The following is a 22,719-nucleotide window of genomic DNA, read 5'->3' on the forward strand; positions in this document are numbered from 1 at the left end:
GATTGTACTTCTGTGTAATTGTTAGATGCTGTTGAAAGTCTTCTCAGTTAGTTGCCTGAGACTCTCAAATGTGTAGTTCAAGAGGACATCTCTCTTCTAGACCTATGTTGAAGTTACTGGTATGACTGCTTACTTCCACACACATGTCAGACCCCATTATTACCATTGCCCCTGCCCCACTGCAAACCTTCCCTACGTGTGTGTTCCCTGTTTCAGTGCATTGTACCATTGTTCACTTAATTGTTCAAGCCAGTCATCTAGGAATTATTCTTAATTCTTTCTAGCTATCCCTCACTCCCAAGTACATACCTGAGTCTTACTGAATTTACTTCCTGAGTATTTCTTAAATGTGATTTTCTCTGTTAAGAGTCTCTAAATCGAAACCCTTAAAATTCATTTCGTAGAGGGACGCCTGGGTGGCTCAGTCAGTTAAGCGTCTAACTCTTGGTTTTGGCTCGGGTCATGATCTCACAGTTCATGAGGTTGAGCCCCACATTAGGCTCTGTGCTAACCGTGCAGAACCTGCTTAGGATTCCCTCTCTCTCTCTCCCTCCGTCTCTCTCTCAAAGTAAACAAATAAACTTAAAAAAATCGTTTCCTAGATTATTACAAAAGTTACCTAAATGGTCTTTCTGGTCCCATTTTCTCTACCCTTTACCTGAATCTAGCTTTGGAATATACCTATCTGACCATGTTATTCCTCTGCTTAAAATCTTTGATAGTTTCCTATTTTACTGTTGTGTAAAAAATCATACTTTTTAGTATGCTCTATAAGATCATTTATGGTTTTGCATTATATTCTCCATACATGCCTTGCTCTATCTCTTTTGTGCTCCAGAATCTTTGCTATTCTTTCTTACCATCCTGTCTTCTTTTTGGAGACCAGCTTCTTTTCTTTAGGTTTCACACCAAACATCTCTTTTACAAAGCCTTCTATGAGTTCCTCTTTCCACTCACACATCTAAAAATTGTTTCTAAAGTATTGAACATATTGCTTCATAATTGTTTCTCTCTCTCTCTTTTGTGGAACTCTGAGCTCCTTAAAAGCAGAGATGACTAGGTGATTATGTTATATATATATGTTTCTACCCTCCATGCCTACTCAGTATCTAACACTAAATGAATATGGCATTTGGACTCAAGGAAGACATTTGACTTAATGTGCAAGTTTTTCAATGTCCAAAATCTCCATTGCAAAGTAGTTCATATTAATTACTTTCCTCAATTTTTTTTTTGGTCTATAACTTGTCTTTCAAATACTTGCATGGTTATAGCCAAAATTAAAATTCTCCCAGTTACTGTCCATGTTTAACATGTTCAGCTTCTTTTATTTCACAAAACTAGTCTATTTTATATTGCTGATACTGTTTTTATTTTAACTTTTATTAATATAGGGAGTATGATAACTGCATGTAGGAAAGAAATATGCATTTAATAAATTGAGAAATATTTCAAACAATAAAGGAAAATAATGCATTCCTATTTTAGAAGCAGTAACAGTATCTAAACAATTAACTGAGGTACTAAAGTTAATGAATTTGTATAGTAAGGTGGGATCATAAGAGATTGATAGTTCGTGAAGAAAACAGAGGAGAATAACATCTAAATTTGGGCTGCTAAGTATGATTACAAAGAAAGGATATTTGAGTGAAATCATAATTTAAAGGTCATAATAGTGAGCATATAAAATTAAAGGATTTAATAGAACATCCCACTATATATTTAACTCAGAAGGGCTTTTGGTAGGTTATTAAGCAAGTTTTCAGAGTTTAAATAAAAATATTTTGAAATTCCATTACATAACTACATAGAATGTGTTTTTCAGCAAAATCAATAAAAATAAAATGATTTTATAAAGATCATCAGTTATTTTTTAAATCATTATCACAAGAAAAAATTGAGAAAAAATATCTTTCCCCTAAGTATAGCTAGCTGTATTTTATCCTTCAAATATTCAAATGAATTCTCTGACTTTCTCATCTCAAACTTCAAATCTCATGTTGAATTATATTTATTTGGACTCTCCTGAGAATCTTTTTTCTCTTCGTTCAGAAAGAAGTGTGAAGTTAGGCTTAATTCTTTGTGATTTTCAGTCATTAAGCTCAGTTCAGGTCTGCCTCAATACTAGGCCCTGGGTCAACAAAAATTCAGCTTCATTTTCTTCTACATTTACTAAGAAAGTTGGGAGAACTCTGATTTGACTATGGAAAACTCCCAAATCTGAAAAGACCATATAATTGCTATACCTAGTAGTTTAGGGCACTTTTTAGTTGGGCCCAGTAACTGAATTGAGAGCCCTTGGCTGGGTGGTTAAGAATAATGACAACAGCTTATCAAGTGTTTGTTCTGTGCTGGTTCTGTTCTAAGAACTTTATACACATTGGTTCATTCATGAATTTCAGTTATTTCTAGGGTAGAGTCTGTGCTCTTAGATCTTAACTAGGACTTGGGTAAAGCCTCCTGATGACATGAAAGTACCATAAAAAAGAAGCAGAGGGGTGCTAAGTAGGATTACAAAGAAAAGATATTCAGGTGAAATCATAATTTAAAGGAAATAATAGTAGGCATACAAAATTAAGCTGTTTACGAAAGCTTCCAACTCCATATTTAATGTCAAAAAAAAGTTTGCCAAACCTTAAGCAAGTTTTCCAGAATGTAAATAAAAATATTTTGAAATCTCATTTGCATAAGCAAATGCAGTGTCTTTTTCAGCAAAATCACTAAGACAGTAAAAAGAAATTTTAAGGATTATCACTATGTGATATTATTAACTTTGACAACTGGGACTAAAACAGACCTGGAGATATTATACAAGCTTCTAGTGTATAATGCAACTATTTCTATTCCCAAACACATTGGATGGGACTTTTCTTTACACTTTTAGTTTGTCTCTTTACTGATACACCTGATAGTTATTTTACCCTGATTATACCTGCATACAATGAAGGGAAGGATGAAATAGGAACATTTATCCTGGCCCCAACCCTCCATCATGGTGATAGCCTCATCTGAATTATTCCAAGCAGTTCCTTCACGGAACTTCAAGTTACTGTAGAACTGATGATGTTTTCTTACGTTCTTATGGAACACGATGGCCTGTTATTACTCTAGGCACACTGGAAATGGGAGGGAGTGACAGTAGGGAGAAACCTCTTCATAGTTTTTCCAGAATAAATGGAAGGTAGGAGGAGACCACTTTGGGGAGTGTGTGTTGGCTGCATGCATATTTCCACATCTATCACCACAAGATCCCAAACCCTCCACTGCTTCCTTAACTATCACAAAGGCAGTAATTCAATCCCTATCCAGCCTTCTGATTCCGTGAAGTCTGGGGTGTGACCGCAGAATGCACTTTCCTAACAACTTCCCAGATAATATTGATGCTGCTTGTATGAGACCATATTTTGAGAACTGTTGTAGAAAGTTATTTTGTAGACGTAATGCTATTCTAGAAAAAGATGTATTTTCTGATCCTAAAAACAATAGTACTAATATTAGAATACTTTTATTGTTAACTGGTTTGGCTAGTATTAGAAGTGAGAGTTTTATGTATTTGGTATTTTTTTTCAACTTAAGCCAGATTGAAATGACTCAGAAAATTACTCATTACACATCACAGAAAATGGTCATTCAATGAGGTCTAATACTATGGGCATCCATGAATCATTCTCAGTATTCATTAAACAGTCTGATTAGACAGATTCTTAGGCTGATAATATTTGCCTTTGTGATGCTATCTTGCTGTTGGGAAATCTCACTATAAAACATAATTAAGGTCTTGTGGAATGGTAGGAGATATTTTATACACCAGTCATAGTGTCCCATAGGAGACAATGAGATCACCAGAGTTTAGAGAAACATTAAACACCAAGAAAGGACAGCTGATTAGTGTAGTATTGTAACCAGTAGGATATGCCCTGAGATGCTCTTGGCCTGCATAAATATAGTCAATCTAATTGCTAAATTTCTTTAGGTCCCTTGATGAGCTGAATTATTTAAAATGTAAGGAATCTACTTAAACCATCCAATTAGATTTCCTCTAGTCCTGAGAGACATGTAAAACTTAAAGCTAATTTTTCCAGGTGTGCTAAGTCAAAGCGAACTCAGTCCCAGGGGCTAATACTTGTATATGCTGAGGAAGAATGGAGTCTCTCATTTATTGATGATGGTAGGTAGGAATCTGGTGATCCACTGTACCAAATCCTGAAACCAAAATACCCTGAAGGGTAGGCCCTTAAAATAAACTTTTAGCTGAACTTAAATGATATACAATTTAAATCACATGTGTAGAGAGCTCTATATTTTCTGTCTTGTGAGTTGTCAAATCTTTTGTTTATATTTATTCTTTTAGGAAAGTCACTCTAGCATGGCACACTAAAAACTATACAGTATTTTCTACAACATTTTTCATCATTAAATTTTCAGGGATCTGCAAAAGGCAAAGTTCTAACAAGTTTTTGAATGTTCTTATTCTGAAAGAATAGTATTAGACATACCAAAATATATGGTTCTTAATCAAACTGGCATATAGACTTAGGGGCATTAAAACTCTTATATGTACTAGCCAAAATGATGGTCTATCCAGACTCACCTTTCAGCTGACACACTTAGCACGGGGACACAGATGGATGGGAAAGATGACCCTGACCCACATAAGACCCACATTCCTGTGCAAGGATAGAAGCATGATAATCAGGAAATTATGGTTGTTAGTTACAGAAAATGCATTATTGTGAAAACCAGGGGAAAAGTGCTTATGAGAGGAAGTGATTGGATTATGGGGAATGAGAGAATAAAGATAGATCATTCCTACTGAGTAAATTGCTGTGATTTATAAGAGAAAGGGTATAGTGATATCTTGGCCCATTACTGACTAGATTCATTTCACAAACAATCCTAAATCAGAATGTGACAGTTTATGGAGAGACAAACAAAGTCTCCCAAAGATGCTTATACATTGCTAAGCTTTTAAAGTGGCATATTTTCAACTCTCTATGCCTTTAGGATTTAAACTTCCTTGGTTTTTGTGGTTGACATTTATAATTGTAATTTTGCATTTTCCCTTATGTGACTCTAATAATAGTTTACTTCACACTGAAATAAAGAGAAAAAAAATACTGGTTATGTTTTATTATGTATTTTTGGAATTTTGACAGTTTCCAAAAGAATATTACCTAAAAGAAATTTCAAAATATTATATGCTTAGAAGTACACTATAATATTTGAGACACTATTAAAATAATTAGATGTTGTTTTTTAACAGACGAGCAATTTGGTTTTCTATTTATTTCTCTTAAATTACCTATGAATTAAATGAGTATCTTTAATTGCTTTATACAGATGAAATAAGTAATTAGTTACATATTATATTATATAGTATGTTCCTATGTCAGTTTAGTTATGTATGTGTTTACTTTTATTTATTTATTTTTTTAGTTCAGATTTAGGAGTTCTTATCCCATTATATTCTAATCCTTCATGAATACAAATTGATATAATACATTCTAAGAGAAATTTTTCACACAGGATTCAACACTGGAAACACTTGTATAACAAAAAACAGGCAATTTCATCAAATTTACTGAAAACACAAATGCTGTTTAGAGTGATTATTTCTTTAAAAAGAGAAAAAATAAAATCTTTGGGAAAAGTTCAAAAAGTGTCATTAAAGCACAGCTCAGTGAGGGGCTAAATATCTTGCCTTTTGACAATTATTGATTAGTGTATAGAACTTAAAATATTTAGTAGTGTGAGTGGTTAGTGTGTGCCATGAATGCTCTTTAAATGTCATTTTCCTCTCAGCTCTGCTTGGAGTAACAGGCACTCCCTGATGAGGGTTTGATTACTCGTATTTAAGGAACGTTTGCAGGGTTGACATTTTACTATGGAAGACAAGAGTTGAAGCAAGGCCTCAGTACTGCTTTCTGAGCTGGTCTACAGACATTGTAGCTTGCAAGACTAGCCAAGGTTTCCCTTGGGAAATGGTTTTGGATCTGTCCTCACTCGAGACCCAAAAGATCCAAACTACCGAAAACAGGAGATGTAGACATATTTCCTTGGAAACATTTCCAAAGACAAGCTACTATCCACATAGTCACAGAAAATCCTCAGTAAACTGTGTGTGTTGTCTGGGCAACAATAATGTACCATCTTGCCTGCCTGCTAGAATGAGTTTGGTTTAAAGGTTAGTCGTGACAGCCATTGAATTGGTATACTTTATAGAGGTATATGAATTCGATTCTGGAGATAATATTTCCTCTTTTGATCTAATTAAATTTGACCCATCTTTCTGGTATGAGTTAGATACCAAGTGTCAAAATCTATAGGACTCCTTTAGACTATGAAAATATAGGATGGCATTGTCTTTTTGTCCATGATAGCAGTTCTTACAAAGACCCTAGCACTGGTCTTAAAGGCCCTACACAAACCTGTCCCCATTTCCTCTCATACTCTCATTCTGACCTGGCTTCAGGATCACTGGAGTCCTTGTTATTCCTAGAACACACCAGGCAAAATCCTGCCTCAGCAACTTAGCATTAGCTATACTCTTGTCTGTGACACTCTTCCTTCAAACATTCTCATGCTTCTTTACCTCCTTCAAATCTTTGTTTTAATGTTAACCTGCTTAGAGAGGCATACCCTGACCACCATATTTAAAAGTAACTCCCATCATCATCCCCATTCTTATTACCCTGCTTCATTTTTTATCATAGTGAATATCATTTCTTAGCCTGGTATATAATTTACTTAAATATCATTTGTCTCCCTCCACTAAAATAGAGGTTCTATGAACTTTCATCTCCTTGATTTTCTTCTCTATCACTGGCACTTCAAAAATGCCCGCCGTGTAGTAGGTGTTCAATAAATAGTTCTTCAGTGAAGAATAGCCGTTACATTCTAGAAGCTCTACATGGATAGGTCCACAATTACTTCCATCACTTTTATAGGCTTTGTGTCTTCCCAGTGTCTGGCATGCAGAAGGTGCTCAATCGATATTTGTTAGTTGGATGAATGTATACATTTCATCCAAAAGCCAGCAAAACATTTGGGAATAAATAAAGAGAAAAGGAACCTAAAATATGTTCTTAAAATGGTATACTTTAAATTTGTTGGCTGTGAGTAAATTGCTCCTTTCCACAATGCTTCTTACAGACCTGGAAGGCAGGTTGTGCAAGAAGATTAATAAATGTTAAATAATAAAAACAATTATTAATTAGTGGTTGTCTTAATAAATTTGTACTTCTAGCTTATCCCCTTTTACAGAGTCAAAAGCAGAGGATAGGTCATTAAAACCTGCAAATCATCTAACATTTTCAAAGCGGATTTCTCCATGAGGAAAGTGTGCAGTAGTGATCAGTAATGGTATACCTTGCCCTGAAGCCTATCCACTCCTCATTTAACATTGTGAATAAAGAGATTCAGGGATGCTGTTTGTTACATTGCTACTTGTTAAGGTGGGCATAACATTTCTAAGGAATATCCAGCTTGGGAAAGAAAGAGGGTTGCCACTCTTAAAGATGAAATATGTTATTCTGTTAGGGCATCCAAAAACAATTATGCAGGTGGCAGGAGAGCTCTCAGCTCTCATTTGTTATGTGTAATTATCTAAATGAATTATGCTACAATTTGAGGCACTTTTCAGAAATCTAGGATCATAAAATTAAAAGTAATAAAGTCTGAAGATCTCAGAATATACAGGTGTGTTAGTGCTGGGATTCCATGATCTCTCCACATTAGTTACCAGAGAAATCATGTTCCCAATCCTGTTATCATTATTAGCGCCTTACAGATCATCACATCTCGGAATCCTGAAGCATCCCCTTTTCACTCTCTCTCCTGGATGCCTCCTTAGGCCATATGGACTAGATCTCTGAGTCATTGTTCAGAGAGTCAATGTTGCACAAGGATCTGAAAAGATACATGTAGGAAGAATATGTTTGGCATTTTCCCACAGAAACTTCCCTATACAGGTTTGCTATGGTTGCTAGATTCCTCTGTTGTTATTTCTGAATACTGTTTTAAAATATTTTAATGCTACTACTAAAATATATTTTTATGGGCTGAGTCAGGTACCTAAATTCCACACATAATATCTCTCTTGGAAGTATATTCTAAGTGCTAATAAAACATTCATAGTTTAAAGAATTGCCACTACTATTAACATTTTAAATAACTATCTGATACTGAAATACACCTTTTGGCTCTCTTCAGAGCATATGACTCACGTGAACCAGATAGGCTTGCCATGTTTATGCTATCCTGATTTGTAAGGAATTATCTGAAATGTAAAAAAAACAAAACAAAACTTTTCCATCCTGGTCCTGTCTTCTAGGCTTATCCTTCAAACCGTCAGTGAGGCATTTCAGTCCTTGTGAATGTCTGACTCAATGAGTACAAATAGAAAATTATTATCTCCTTCCATAGTCTTTTCCCTACCAAAACCATTATCTGTTCCTGAATATGTTGTTGGTGTGAATTCTATGAGCATTCTCCTGATTAACATGGGAATTAGCTTTTGCTACATATTCTATGTCTGTTTTTATCCACATATAATCAGCCTCAAGTTAAAACAAATTTTTTTAAATTAAATTTTCTAAATAGCTCCAGGATTCATCTCTTCCTATCTATGCCTAGTGCCACTATCCTAATTTAGGATCTCATCCCATCTCATCTGGCTTTTTGGAAATAGCCTCTCTGGGCTCAGTGCTTCAGAGCACTTACCTTTTTCATAGCTACCTGAGTTTTCTTCCTAAATCACTAGAAAAATCATTCCTTTTTCCAAAACTTTCAATGACAATCTATTATTTAAAGAATGAGCTTCACATTTATTTTAATAACCTGTCTTAGTTCCCGAAGGACTACTTGAGGTTTGTTCCCTGCTATATTGCTCCACGAACACCAGTCTCTCTATAATAATCTGTATTCCTTGAATTTAGGGATTCTGAATCTTTTTTGTACCATAGATTACTTAGCAGTCTGATGAAGTGTGTGGACCCCTTCCTAGGATAAATTTTGAATGTATAAAATAATAAACATAAGATTACCAAGGAAAGCAATTATACAGTGATAAAATTCTATCTGTCTGTGGACCCTGCTGTTTATGTCTTTGTGGCTTTGGCTGTGATCCTTTTAGCAAAGAAGTGCCCCTAAACCTGCTCCTCTGATTATTGAAATCCTTCTCATCTTTCAAAGCCTATTCAATTCCCATCTCCTCTGTGCAACTTTACCTAGACTCCCTCCTCCATCTATACTCACCACTTCACCCTTTGCCCTCTCATAGTCGATTCTTTGTATTTCTAATTAGTCTTTATCTTAACCTTGCCCTTTATTATAATACATTGTACTAATTGACAATGATGGGCCAAATAGTAAACTAACTGGCCACTTTCACACATTTTGAATTCATGGTTCTTTTACAACGCTGTGAAATATGCATCTGAGGAGGAAACTGAGGTCCAGAAATTTTGTTGTTTGACCAAGATAACACAGTTTTGCTCTTATAAGTTATTCGAGGAAACGTATGTTTTAACTTCTTCTTTATACCTTCTCAGGATCTGTGGAATAATATTTGTTCAGTAATGTTTGCTCCTGTGGATTTAAAAATCAGAAATACTGTGAAATACTTATCTCCCAACATTTAATGTCCTAAGAATTGACAAGAGGCCATAGGAGGCCAGAGATACGCACAACAGTGTGCCTAGTTCAACGCATGTCCCATCAAGTGCGACTTAAATCCTTCTTAACCCTCCTAGTTCCTAGCGGTTTCGCAAACTGAAAATTTACACAAGGGTTTTCGGTAGTCAGTACCTTAAAATATTATCTCTTGTTTTGCACTCATGATTAAAAAAAAAGCAACAGTAATACAAATAGAACAAATTAAAGAATTTGGAATCATAATGAATGCAGGAAATGTTTACATTTGTGATAATATCATTGGTATAACCTATTTCCTATGTTTCTCCCTCAGTGAAAACAATAAAAGCAACCCAATTTTAAATATAATTCCCTTGTGCCAGTTTCACTTTTCTGTAGTCAAACATGTTTCCACAGGTTTTCCTAAAACGATATTCTTAAGCAATCTATTTTTAAATAAAAACTTTTATTCGAAAAGATTTATTTTGCAATAGTAAGACTTACATGTCAAAGTATTGTTTTGAGTTCAAAAATCATATATTTATGATCATTTGTCTCTCACGTGGAAGTTTATGTATAGTAATTATATTGCAAGAAATTACTTCTTTCAATTTGCCAACGCCTTTAACATGCTGTGAACTACAAAATAATGTATAATTAATTCATTAAAACTATCCTTTTTTCCTGGCCTTTTCTATTATTGTAGCAAATACTAACTCAAATGTCTCAGGGTAATTGATTTTCTATTTCTATAGCTCCAGATGGTCCTCCTGAAAATGTGTATGTGGTAGCAACATCACCTTTTAGCATCAACATCAGCTGGAGTGAACCTGCTACCATTACTGGACCAACATTCTATCTGATTGATGTCAAATCGGTAAGGCATGTCTTACCTTCTGCGAAAGGCGGTATAGAGAATGATTAGGAATATACATTTTGTAATCAGGCTATTTGAATTGTAATTCTAGCTCTGTTAGACCCTAAACGCATACTGAAGCATATACCTAGGCAAACACCCTGTGTGTTCTTCACTATACACATCTGTAAAATAAAGATTAATAACAGTACCCAAGGTACAAAGATTTTTGTCAGGACTATATTAGAAAATATGCATAAAGAACTTTAAACATTGTCAGACACATAGTAAGGATCCAAAAATGTACATAAAGTATGATTAGAATGATTAGCATTATGCTTATCCTCTGGCTATAGATGATGTATATAAACAGTCATTAAATTAATAATACATTGGTTTAAAATACAGTGAAAACATACTTGCTTCGGCAGCGTATGTACTAAAATTGTAATGATGCAGAAAATTAGCAGGGCCCTTGTGCAAGAGTGGCATGCAAATTTATGAAGCTTTCCATATTAAAAAAAAATACAGGGGCGTCTGGGTGGGTCAGTCGGTTAAGCGTCCAACTTTGGCTCAGGTCATGATCTCATGGTTCGTAGGTTCGAGCCCCACATCGGGCTCTGTGCTACCAGCTCAGAGCCCGGAGCCTGCTTCGGATTCTGTGTCTCCCTCTCTCTCTGCCTCTTCTCTGCTCATACTCTCTGTCTCTCTCTCTCTCAAAAATAAATAATAAAGATTAAAAAAAATTTTTTTAAATACAGTGAAAAACACCTCACAATACAAAAAGGGAGAAGACATTAAGAGAAATAGCTCCCAAATAAGGTAACATCAGAGCTTAATTTTGAAAAATACTTGAAGCAGACCATAAAAAGGAATGGTAATAAAAGTGTGAAAAGTAAGACTCAAGAAAAAGCAAGTGGTTCAGGAATCCCTGGTGAAAGCATTCAAGAAAAGGGCTGAGAAAAGAAGCTAGATCAGGAGGCAGACTGTATAACATGTAACAGAGTTTGGGTTTTATGATAAGGCCAGTAGAGTGTCAATTGAGGAATTAAAGCAGTGTTGGGATATAGATTTCTATTTTATAGGATCAGCATGGTTGCACTGCAGAGGATAGAGCAATCTTAGTACAAAATTAGGCAAGGGGACAAGAAGCTATTAGAGTAACTGGGTAAGAAAAGATAAGGACAAAGGAAATGTAGTGAGGCAACAGAATGAAAAATAATTTAAATCTACAGGATCTGGCAAAAAAAATCAGTGGATGGTGAGTGAAAAGAATAATTGAGGATGATTTTAAGATATATTATTTGGAAAACTGTGAAGAGAAAGAAATTTTTAGAGGAAAGGAATGAATTCAGTATTATATGCCCTAAGTTTGAGATGCCTGGGAGACCTTCAGATGAAGACAGTATTAGCAGTATTATATATCAATCTGGAGCTCAGGAGAGGAAACCTGAATTTGGAGATTTGGGAGGTGTTGGTATGATAGTTGAAATGATAGGAAGAGATGAGATTAAATATGGAACATGTAGTAAGAACCTCTTCTGTAACAGCTAACCTGAAGATCGAATCTGGGGAATACAAACGTTTAAATAAGAGGGCACTGAAGTCACCAGACTAGAGTAGCCATCGAGACAGAAGGAAACCCAATAATGAGAGTCAAGCCTTTCTCTTAAAATAGGATGATCAACAATGTAAATAATGCAGAGTTTTAGCTAGGATGAGGATTGGAAAAACTGTGTTAGCATCCTGCTTGGGTTTCACTGGACCTGATGACCTCTCTTCTGGTGACATCTAATGCATTAAGTCGAGTAATTTATGGGCAATTCTACCCCTTTCTTGCCTATCTCTACCTATCTTTTGTTTAACTTTTATACTTTTCTTATGTCTTTATATTATTTCTAAAATGGAAGTGCTTCTATCTCAAAAGACCTGTCATGATTAAAAGAAAATTTAAGGGATTTCCTTTGTAGAACATTATTTGTGAAGACTTTTAGTTCATAATTAGCCAAAAGTAATCAGCATATACGACAAATGCTCTGGGACTATGTATTAAAAGCAAATTATAAAATGATAACACAGTGTTTGGTCAAATAAAAGATACCTATTTTTCGTGAAAACAATTCTCTTTTGATTGTGCTTAAAGGAAGGGAAAATAAAACATTTTTTTAAAAAGTGATTCATAACTTCATTCTCTTAGCATTCTTATTGAGATGAAAAATGAGCAAGAGAAAGAGAGAAGAATGTATAACGTTATAACTGCTTATTTTTATATCAGTTACACAGCATTACCTTTCCTTTGCTAACATTTTGATGTAAATATGTTATCTTCATTTTGCATAAAGGGGAATTGAGGCACAGAAATTATAAATTCTCCAATAGTTAAGACCTGGCTAAAACCAGCAGATAATGGTGTGACAGGAGAAAGGAAAAACCATCAAGTAGCAAATAAAATTTGCCAGCTTGAAATATATGCTCATCTAAACCTTTTGAGTCAAAAAGAGCAAGTATTCAAACAGATCCTGGCACTTCATAGTTTCCCTGGGATTCTTGGAACTAAGCATTTAGTTCCTTCTTTCTTTCTTTCATTCAACACATACTTTTAAATACATCCAACATTCCAGCATTGTGCTCAGTGCTGGATTATGTGTAAGTGAACAAGTTTCATGTTGTCACTGTTTTTCGAGCTTATCTGCAGCTCATTTCATGGGTATATAATTATCTATCTTCAAAAATCATTGGCTTCTACACCAGGGAAGAACACATATCATTGAATTTAGGACTTATGCTATAGCCTGACCTTTGCCAAGTACTAGCCACAGAGACATAAGACCCTTTTCCTAGGAGACTTAAATTAAGCAAAAATTGACAATCTTAAAGATTTATGGTACAGATATCACCTTGGGTGATACTACTGGAAATTAATGCATTTTATAGTCCTTTGTTCATTGCTCCCTTTATTTTTTAAAATAACAAACATTTTTTGTTTTGTTTTGTTTTCATCAAAATAAGGATGCAAAACATAAAGTTCCGCTCTCAAGTAGCTCACACTAGGGTGTGAGACACCAGAGTATTAACAGCTAGTTACACTCCAATTACAGAGTATAAAGTATGTAATTTTTTCTAAATATACACTAGCAAAGTAATTAAAGTTCTTATTATGAGGGTCATACAACACAGAAGAGACTTCAGGAGCAGGTTAAATTGATTGTGGAATGAATAGAGGTGTAGCAGGTAGGGAAGGGTGCAAATGGGGCAGGAAGAAGAAAGAAAATACAACCAAATAATAACTGACATTGCTTATAAAACTGCCACACTGCAAAAATGATGGGACACATTTCATAATAATAATTGATGATCAAATATAATATGAGCTTGGAATTGATAGAGAACAATGAATCAAAAAGGTCTGAGGTTTCAGTCTCAAGTAAGTGGATAAGTAATGATTAACAATGACAAAGGGTAGGTTTAGTGAAGAAAGATAGTGAATTTAAGATAGAGTAGATCTGTATCTGTATCTTTTTAAGTTGTATCTGTATCTTTTTAAGATACAGTAGATCACAATCATATTATGTCATATTTTTACCTCAATATTGTTATCCACTGTTTTAATGGAAGACATTGGAATAGTGTAATTTTACTTTTATATGATCAGGCCTGGTGTAGTAGTAGAGAGTTCTGCATTCTTGAAAGACTTGGAAGGAAATCCTATCTCAGCTACTAAATAACTATGGAATCTTGAGAAATTCACCTAAACTCTATAAAATCAGAGTTCAGATAGGTATAGTGGTCAGTCAAGCAACATAAATGAGCAGTCAAAATGAAGCCAACTGGATGAGGTAGTGATGAATTGGACACTTACGTCCCATTACAGAAGTCAACTATAAGTCATCTCTAGATAATTGTTACCCAGCATGAATATAAGCCTAGTCTTAAGGAAAGATTTTTATGTGATGTTTAAATATTGACAGCTAATTAAATCATACACACTTTCTACCAGTGAGTACATGCACTTGGTCAATGGTATTGCTATGCTGACTTGTTTTCTGCCACTTTAGAGACGTGAGGCATCTTACTTGAAATCTCTGTCTGAGGTGGGAACAATCTATTTGACTTTGCAATACACATATTATTTATTAGCCTTTTTCTACATCCCTCATAGTAACATCTTCTTTAAGTTAAAAATCTCTTAGAAAAGAGCATTTGAAGAATATTTTGAACAAAAACCTTTCAAAGTTACAAGGGAGGGTCAAGTTGAAAATGAACCTAGTAATGGGAACAGTGTGGTGTACAGTCTGGTTTTAAGTGCTTCAATTAAGATACCTGAGAGTAGGACATATTATAGGATTTCAAATTTTCTGATGTTCATTTCAGGAAAGGCCCTTTTTAAAAAAATTTTTAACATTTATTTATTTTTGAGAGACAAAGAGAGACAGAGAGAGACAGAGCATGAGTGGGGGAGGAGCAGAGGGAGAGGGAGACACAGAATCTGAAGCAGACTCCGGGCTCTGAGCTGTCAGCACAGAGCCCAATGCAGGGCTCAAACTCACAAACTGTGAGATCATGACCTGAGCCCAACTCGGACACTTAACTGACTGAGCCACCCAGGCACCCCTGAAAGGCCCTTCTTTTTAATGCTAAAAATTTTAGCTATGTTTAATCCCTGCAGTGACTAGGCCAGACTCTCCATCAAAGACATAGTATGTTTGAGCACGCTATACAACTATATTTAATACTCCTAAGGATGCTCATTTTTGCACATCTAATAATTATAACATCCGCAATTAATTGAGTCCTTATCCAGTGCCATGCATAGTCCTAGATGGGAATTTTTCAAACTGCCATCATGACTAAAATTTCTTAAATGAACTGCAATAAAATTTAAAAGAGCAGAAAATATCAAAGTGCATTTCAGAAAGAAGTTGTATTTCTCAACATTTTTTTAAGTGATAAAGAAGTGTGTATGTGTACACAGAATCTGAAGCAGGTTCTAGGCTCTGAGCTGTCAGCACAGAGCCCAACACGGGACTCAAACCCACAAACTGGGAGATCATGTCCTGAGCTGAAGTCGAATGCTTAACCGCCTGAGCCACCCAGGTACCCCTGTGTTTCCTTTTTGTAGGTCATGGTCAAAAGAAATATCAAAATCTCTGCGCCAGCTACTTCAGATCTATTTTTCTAAACCTCAACAAAACAGTTTAAATAGATGTTAGTACTCCAATTTTACATACAGAGAAAGTAAGACACAGACAACATAAGTGACTTGTCAAATGCTACAGGAACTATTACGTGACCAAATTGGAATTTAAACCCTTAATGGTTGATTACCAAAGCCTATATTCTTTCTCCTATAAGACATTAAAGTAGAAAGTGGAGTTTCATTGACACAAGATGATACTTACTCGTTCACTGGAGGGGTTGATTACTTGTGGTTGGTTGATTTTTTTTCCTTCTACTTTCAATTGTTGAAATATTTGCTTATAAGGAAACTGTTAAAGTAGTATTTTAGATTTCCCAGGACAATCTGACTGTAAGAAAAAATAATTTAAATCTTGGCTAGATAAATATACCACATGTAGCTTTTTATTATTATGTTTGGTGATTTGGATCTTAAGTGCTGCTTCCTTTAATTACTAGCTATTTTTTCCTATAGGTAGACAGTGATGAATTTAATATTTCCTTCATCAAATCAAATGAAGAAAATAAGACCATAGAAATTAAAGATTTGAAAATATTCACAAGGTATTCTGTGGTAATCACAGCATTCACTGGAAACATAAGTGCTGCATATGTAGAAGGAAAGTCAAGCGCTGAAGTGATTGTTACTACTTTAGAATCAGGTGAGGCATGTTTTCCATCATTGCTAAAAATGGACAGATTTAAATGTGTTTCTTAGAGTTTCTCACACCACCCCCTAAAAAAGGATACATGTCACAAGAAATTTTTAAAGTGTATGAAATACAAAATATAAAATTGAGTGATCCACTGTAATTGACAAAAGTGAAGTTTTCTGTTTACGTTTTTTAGGCATAGTGGAGTTGTGGAGAATAATCAGTTCTTGGAAATACAAACAAATTAGCTCATGATAATGTACTGAATTCTACTTTTTATACTTATTTAAACACTAAATATTTCAGAAATTGAGTTACCTTGCCTATTTTCCAGCAGTCTATGGCCACTAATGCCTCATGTAAAATTCTGTCCGTTAATTATTTCTGTCCATGACTTAAATGCACATGAAAGTGATAATACTCTATCATTATGTATCTGGAATTCAAAATTAGAATCCAGGTCATGCTTACCATATCTGTTTTCTTAACCTAATCAAATGACATGTTTTATTATATAACCTATTTAATAAATGTCAGAATCCATACAGATCATACAGATTTCCTCAAGTTCCTCCAAACAGGGTCTGAATGAATAAGATTATAACCAATAAGAATTAAGTGTGGAAAGTCAGCTTCCCAGAACTTGCTTGCCCTGTCCTCCTTCAGACTCCTGATGTTCTTTGCCACCAGATATATCTTTGGAAAGAGCACATGAAGGGATGTGTTGCTATAGTTTTTTTGTTGCTATCTATAAGGTAAGTATAGGAGGTAAAAAATGTTTTTTAGCTAGTCTTTTCATTGTGTTATATACTCTATTGTCTATAAAATTATGGTTCTACGTTAAAAGATAACATCTTATCCTCAGCACCTAAAATTTCATGTTTCCATTTTGCTGCCACATATATTCCAGATATCTATTTTTTATGATACTTTTACACTTCTCCCTCATCCTACCTGTGAGAAAAGATGTTGCTGAATTTATTCCCACTCATACCATAAAGCACTGATTGTCAGATCTTAATGTGCTACCTCTCCCCAAAATTTTGTAGTTTAATAAATTACTACTAAACCTCTAAGAGTAGAATTTGAGGTGTAAAATAAAGGATATTTGGAGAATAAGAAATTCTTTCCAACATTCAGAGAATTATTTCACTTATCCAACCTTAAAACTGATCTGATTTTTAGAGAAGTCTCTTATTAAAATATTTTTATATCATATAAATGTATACAAGCAAATGTGAAAATAAGTCTTGAGCCGATTTAATTTTTACTTTAGTTATGCATTTTTCCACTTAAAGTGTGATATTTGGCACTATAACATGTTTATTTGTTTCTCTTTTTTTCCTCACTGTTATGTATTTGCTTGTTTTTTTGCCTGCTACAGGGCACTATCTATAGAGATATTTGCCAGGTGATAAGTAATAAATAAAGATAATAAAGCTTAAGCATCTGAACTATTGACAGTCAAGTATTAACAGCCTTCTTCATAGGAATTCCTTCACTTAGTGTGGAAGATATGTCCATTTCAATTTGGTCAAAGTAGATAATTCATGCAATCAGTCACTTGTATAAAGCACACTAATTATGCAGCAAGAACTAATTACTTTATTCATAAGTTAATTTTATCTTCACGTGTATCATTTTCTTTCATGATAGTTTACTGATACTTAGCTGCTATATGTTAGGCTAATTTTTATCACAAATAAAATGGAATATCTAAAATATATAAAGAACTCTCAAAACTCAACACTTAAAAGAGGTCCAATTATAAATTGGCAAAAGACATGAAGAGACATTTCACAACAAAGGAGATAGAGTGGGCAACTAAACTCACGATAAGATAGATTTTCAACACCACTAGCTATTAAGGAAATGCAAATTAGGACCACAATGAGCTATCGCTGTGCATCTACTACAACAGATAAAATAGTAATTTAAAAAAGGGTGATGGATGGGGCACCTGGGTGGCTCAGTCGGTTGAGCGTCCGACTTCAGCTCAGGTCATGATCTCACAGTGGTGGGTTCGAGCCCCGCGTTGGGCTCTGTGCTGACACCTCAGAGCCTGGGAGCCTGCTTCAGATTCTGTGTCTCTCTCTCTCTGACCCTCCCCTGTTCATGCTCTGTCTCTTCCTGTCTCAAAAATAAATAACACATTTAAAAATTTTTAAAAAAAATAAAAAAGGGTGATGGTGCCAAATTCTGGCAAAGATGCGAAGAGACTGGTTCTCCCCTTCATTGCGACTGGGAATGAAAGAGGGTACAGCCACACTGAAAAATAGTTTGGCCACTTTTTATAAAACCAAACATGTACTTAGAGCACATTACCTAGCAATCATACTCTTGGGCAGTTATCACAGAGAATTAAAAATGTATGCTCACACAAACACCTGTAAATGAATGTTAATAGCAGGTTTATTAGTAATAACAAAAACTGGAAACAACCCAAATGTTTTTCTGTGATTAAATAAACTTTGATGTATCCACAAAATGAAACACTACTCAGTAATAAAAAAATAAAAATAAAAAAAAAGAGTGAACCATTGATACATACAACAACTTTGATGGACCTCAATCATTATTCTGTTATTTTTCTTAAAAGGACAGAACCCTGGAGGACAATGGTTAGTGTTGTGGGGATGCATGGAGTGTAAATACAAGGGAGACCAGGGGGAAGTTTCTTTATGGTGCTGGAATAGTTCTGTACCTTATTTCTGGTGATGATTGCAGGAATGTGTACATGGAATGAAATTGCACAGAACTGCACACACATTTATGAAAGCATGAAAAAATGGTGAAATCTGAATATGATCTGTAGTCTAATTAAGAGTCCTGTACCAATGCCAGTATCCAGGTTTGATATTAAACTACAGTTAGGTAAGTTGTCACCACTGGAAAAAGCTGGGGGAATGTTCCAGGGGACTATATGTCCCATTTTTTGCAACGTCCTGTGAGTCTATGTTATATTTAAATAAGAGGTACAAAAAGTCATATAAATGCCTTCTATATAAAAATAAATACATGTAAAAGTCAAAATCAATACATGACCCAACTAACTGGATCACCATTATGATTCCTGTGACCTATAGATGTTGATGATTCTGCTGTGTATCAGCCATTTTGCTTGTTTCCATAATATATATAGTTTTAAAAGTTTGTGTAACATAGTTTATAAAGAGAAATCTAAGCAAATAATTTGTATATGTAGATTAAAAAGAGGGGCACAATTTTAAAAACTTAACTGCTTAATATTTTATTTTAGTCCCCAACGATCCACCTAACAATATGACATTTTGGAAGATACCAGACGAAGTTACAAAATTTCAGTTAACATTTCTTCCTCCTTCTCAACCCAATGGAAATATCCAAGTATACCAAGCTTTGGTTTACCGGGAAGATGATCCTACTGCTGTCCAGATTCACAACCTCAGTATTATCCAGAAAACTGACACATCTGTCATTGCAATGTTAGAAGGACTAAAAGGTGGACATACATACAATATCAGTGTAAGCATTCATAGCTTTTAATCATTTACCTATTTTACAAAGTCAGTTTACAAACTCACCATTCAAAAATACTGAAGCTTATTGTATACACTAGATTTCTCGTATCTTGTTGTAGGATTGTGTGAGACATGCCAACAGAAAATAATATGCAGAGAAATGAAATTGCTTATTTCCTATTATAATACAGCAAGTACTGTGAAAACATGTAGATAACAAAAAAGTTTCTACAACAATAGTAGAAATCCAGAAATAAAGGAGAAAGAAAAGGCATGTTAAAAGTAAGAGAGCAGTGATATGCAAAGAGATAATTCTACCTAAAGGAAGCTGTTAATGTGTGCTTATAAATGGAAAACGGAAAAGCAAATTTCAAAGGCAAAGGGCAGATGTAACTACATGTTTGAAATTCATGTGCATTTCATGTAACAATTACTAAAGCTAAGTATTTTACATCCTAATTCTAAATTATCCATTTTAGAATATATAGGTGTATGTTTATATACATACAAACAGACACATACACATAATTTATTTCAAAAATGTATTTTTGTGGCATCTCTTGAAATTTTCAAATAGAATTATATGGTTCTGAATATCATCTTTTAATAAAAATAGTGTTCACGCTAAACCTTCAGGTAGCTTAGCAAACTACTTTTCCTACCACTTGTTTATGATTATTGTGTAATCATCAGAATACTGTTATTAATAATTTATATTCATATGTATGTTTTTCTCTGTATATATTGTATCTATATATCTGCATATCTTCATTTCTTCCTTCACTCACTGTGCTGCTAGGGTTCTTGTTGTATATCCCATTAAATGAACCACTACTGTGAAAGATCTGTTAGAGGAAGGGTGGTTAAGAGAATGAACTGATCTGTGTTCATATCCTGATTCTGCAGTTTGTTTCTGGGCAGTTGCTTCAACTCTGTACCTCAGTTTTCTTACCTAAAAAAAGAAAGACAGAAAGACAGAAAGACAGAAAGACAGAAAGACAGAAAGACAGAAAGAAAGAAAGAAAGAAAGAAAGAAAACAGTAAATTCTACTCTTGAAACTAATATTACACTATGTGTTAACTAACTGGAATTTAAATAAAAACTTGAAACAAAAAAAGAAAGAAAGAAAAAAGCAGTAATAGGAATGATGACTTCTTTATAGGGCTTTGGTAAGGATTAAATTTATAGTTATGGGAAGTAGCAAGTGCTCCATCAGTTTTGCCTTTTGTGAATAAGAGAAAAAAATTGAAATGAAACAAAGTACAATTAATTCATAATTTAAAGAGCAATAAAAAATTCTCTGTTCAGAAAATGCAATTTATAGCATCCTCAACTCCTAGGAATTTATTAGAAATGTATAATGTACACCTCTGTCTCGACCTAGTGAATCAAACCTGCATCTCTTCATTCAACAGGCTTACAAATGACTTCTTTGTACAATGCAATTTGAGTAGTGTTGCCCAACTTTTCATTTAGTATCTCACTTGAATGTTGGGTTACGCCATAAAGAAGCAAAAATAATGGTGTGCACCATAATATCACTTTTCATTTTTAATACTTCTTTTCTTAAATTTACAAGTTCAATAAAGGTCTCCTTTAGATATTTTTTAACCACATTGTCTAGGCTTGGCTTATTTGTCATATCTACCGCATCGTATACATTATTATGGTTTTAATTCAATAAAAACATTCCCAAAGTATCTCTAGTGTAGAAGGGGGACACTAACTTAGAAAACAAGTTAATAAGTTCCAATAAACATATTATATTCTGAATTGTGTTTTTCAGTGAACTTGGGCAAGAATAGAGTCTTTGTTTTATAGAGAAAAATAAAGTGAATAAAAGAAAATTCTGTATCTACAGCATCCTAAGGATAAAGTTAATTGAAAGGATTCACATTTGTGTGAATCACCCTCTGTCTATACAAACAAGAATGTTTTATGTGTATATGCTACATTATGCAGGTTACAGCGTCGGACACTTTGGGGCAGGGGTGAAGAAGGGCATAAAGGCCAACTTTCAGAGGGATGATTTAATACAGGAAAACAAGAAGGTTGAAGGAATAGGATTTCATCTCAGAGAAGGGAAAAAAAAGAGGGTCTTGAATATGGATTTAAAGGAAGCCAGAGTTACCTAGCTACAGAGAGAAGGAGCAGATGTTAGAGTAGATGAAGGAGTATAGACATAGTGGCTTTTCTGTGTCTATTCCTCCTACAGGTTCACATTGAAGCCACATCCTTTCCTGGTCACTAGGACAGGGCTGTTTAGGTCACTCAGCCTCTGTTTCCAGGACTTAGTACTGTAAAATCAGTTTTAAGAACTACTTTATTATTAACATTCTTCCTATACATATTGTATTCATTTGAGTAAGTACAAGAAAAGTATAATTAATAGACTATATGCAGTTGTTTTTAAAAATGGAAACATTTTAAAATTACATATGACAATAATAAAAGTAGTAACAAGATGGTTCTCTCCTTTAGGTTTATGCGATCAATAGCGCTGGTGCAGGGCCAAATGTTCAGATGAGAATAACCATGGACATTAAAGGTACATACATGAGCTGTCTTCCTGTGAAATACTGTTCTCTTTTTAAAAAATAATTTTTTAAATTTAAATCCAAGTTAGTTAACATATAATGTAATAATGAATCCAGGAATAGAATTTAGTGATTCATCACTTACAGAACACTCAATGCTCATCCCAACAAGTGCCCTCCCTAATGCCCATCCCCCATTTAGCCCATCCCTCCACCCAACACCTTGCCAGCAGCCCTCAGTTTGTTCTCTGTATTTAAGAGTCTCTTATGGTCTTAATAAAAGAGTAATTATAATTAAATTCTGTAATTAGCGTTAAGAATGTAGTCAAGCTTTTAAATGATGCACATGTGGGTGCCTGGGTGG

The 22,719-nt window shown here is 34.5% G+C and overlaps 1 protein-coding gene and 1 non-coding gene across 2 annotated transcripts in view; both read left to right on the plus strand.

Annotated features, from left to right (window-relative positions):
* PTPRQ (protein tyrosine phosphatase receptor type Q) overlaps positions 1-22,719 on the plus strand; it is a 199,536-nt gene that overhangs the window by 112,549 nt on the left and 64,268 nt on the right. The window contains exons 27-30 of the mRNA XM_049626005.1: positions 10,389-10,510; positions 16,140-16,326; positions 19,577-19,821; positions 22,300-22,366. Of these exons, the coding sequence (XP_049481962.1) occupies positions 10,389-10,510; positions 16,140-16,326; positions 19,577-19,821; positions 22,300-22,366 (621 nt within the window). The remainder of the gene's footprint in view (positions 1-10,388; positions 10,511-16,139; positions 16,327-19,576; positions 19,822-22,299; positions 22,367-22,719) is intronic.
* LOC125920522 (U6 spliceosomal RNA) lies at positions 10,907-11,009 on the plus strand. The gene has a single exon (XR_007457106.1). It is a non-coding gene; the product is annotated as a U6 spliceosomal RNA (small nuclear RNA).

The sequence above is a fragment of the Panthera uncia genome, chromosome B4, assembly GCF_023721935.1.
Source record: "Panthera uncia isolate 11264 chromosome B4, Puncia_PCG_1.0, whole genome shotgun sequence".
NCBI lineage: Eukaryota > Metazoa > Chordata > Mammalia > Carnivora > Felidae > Panthera > Panthera uncia.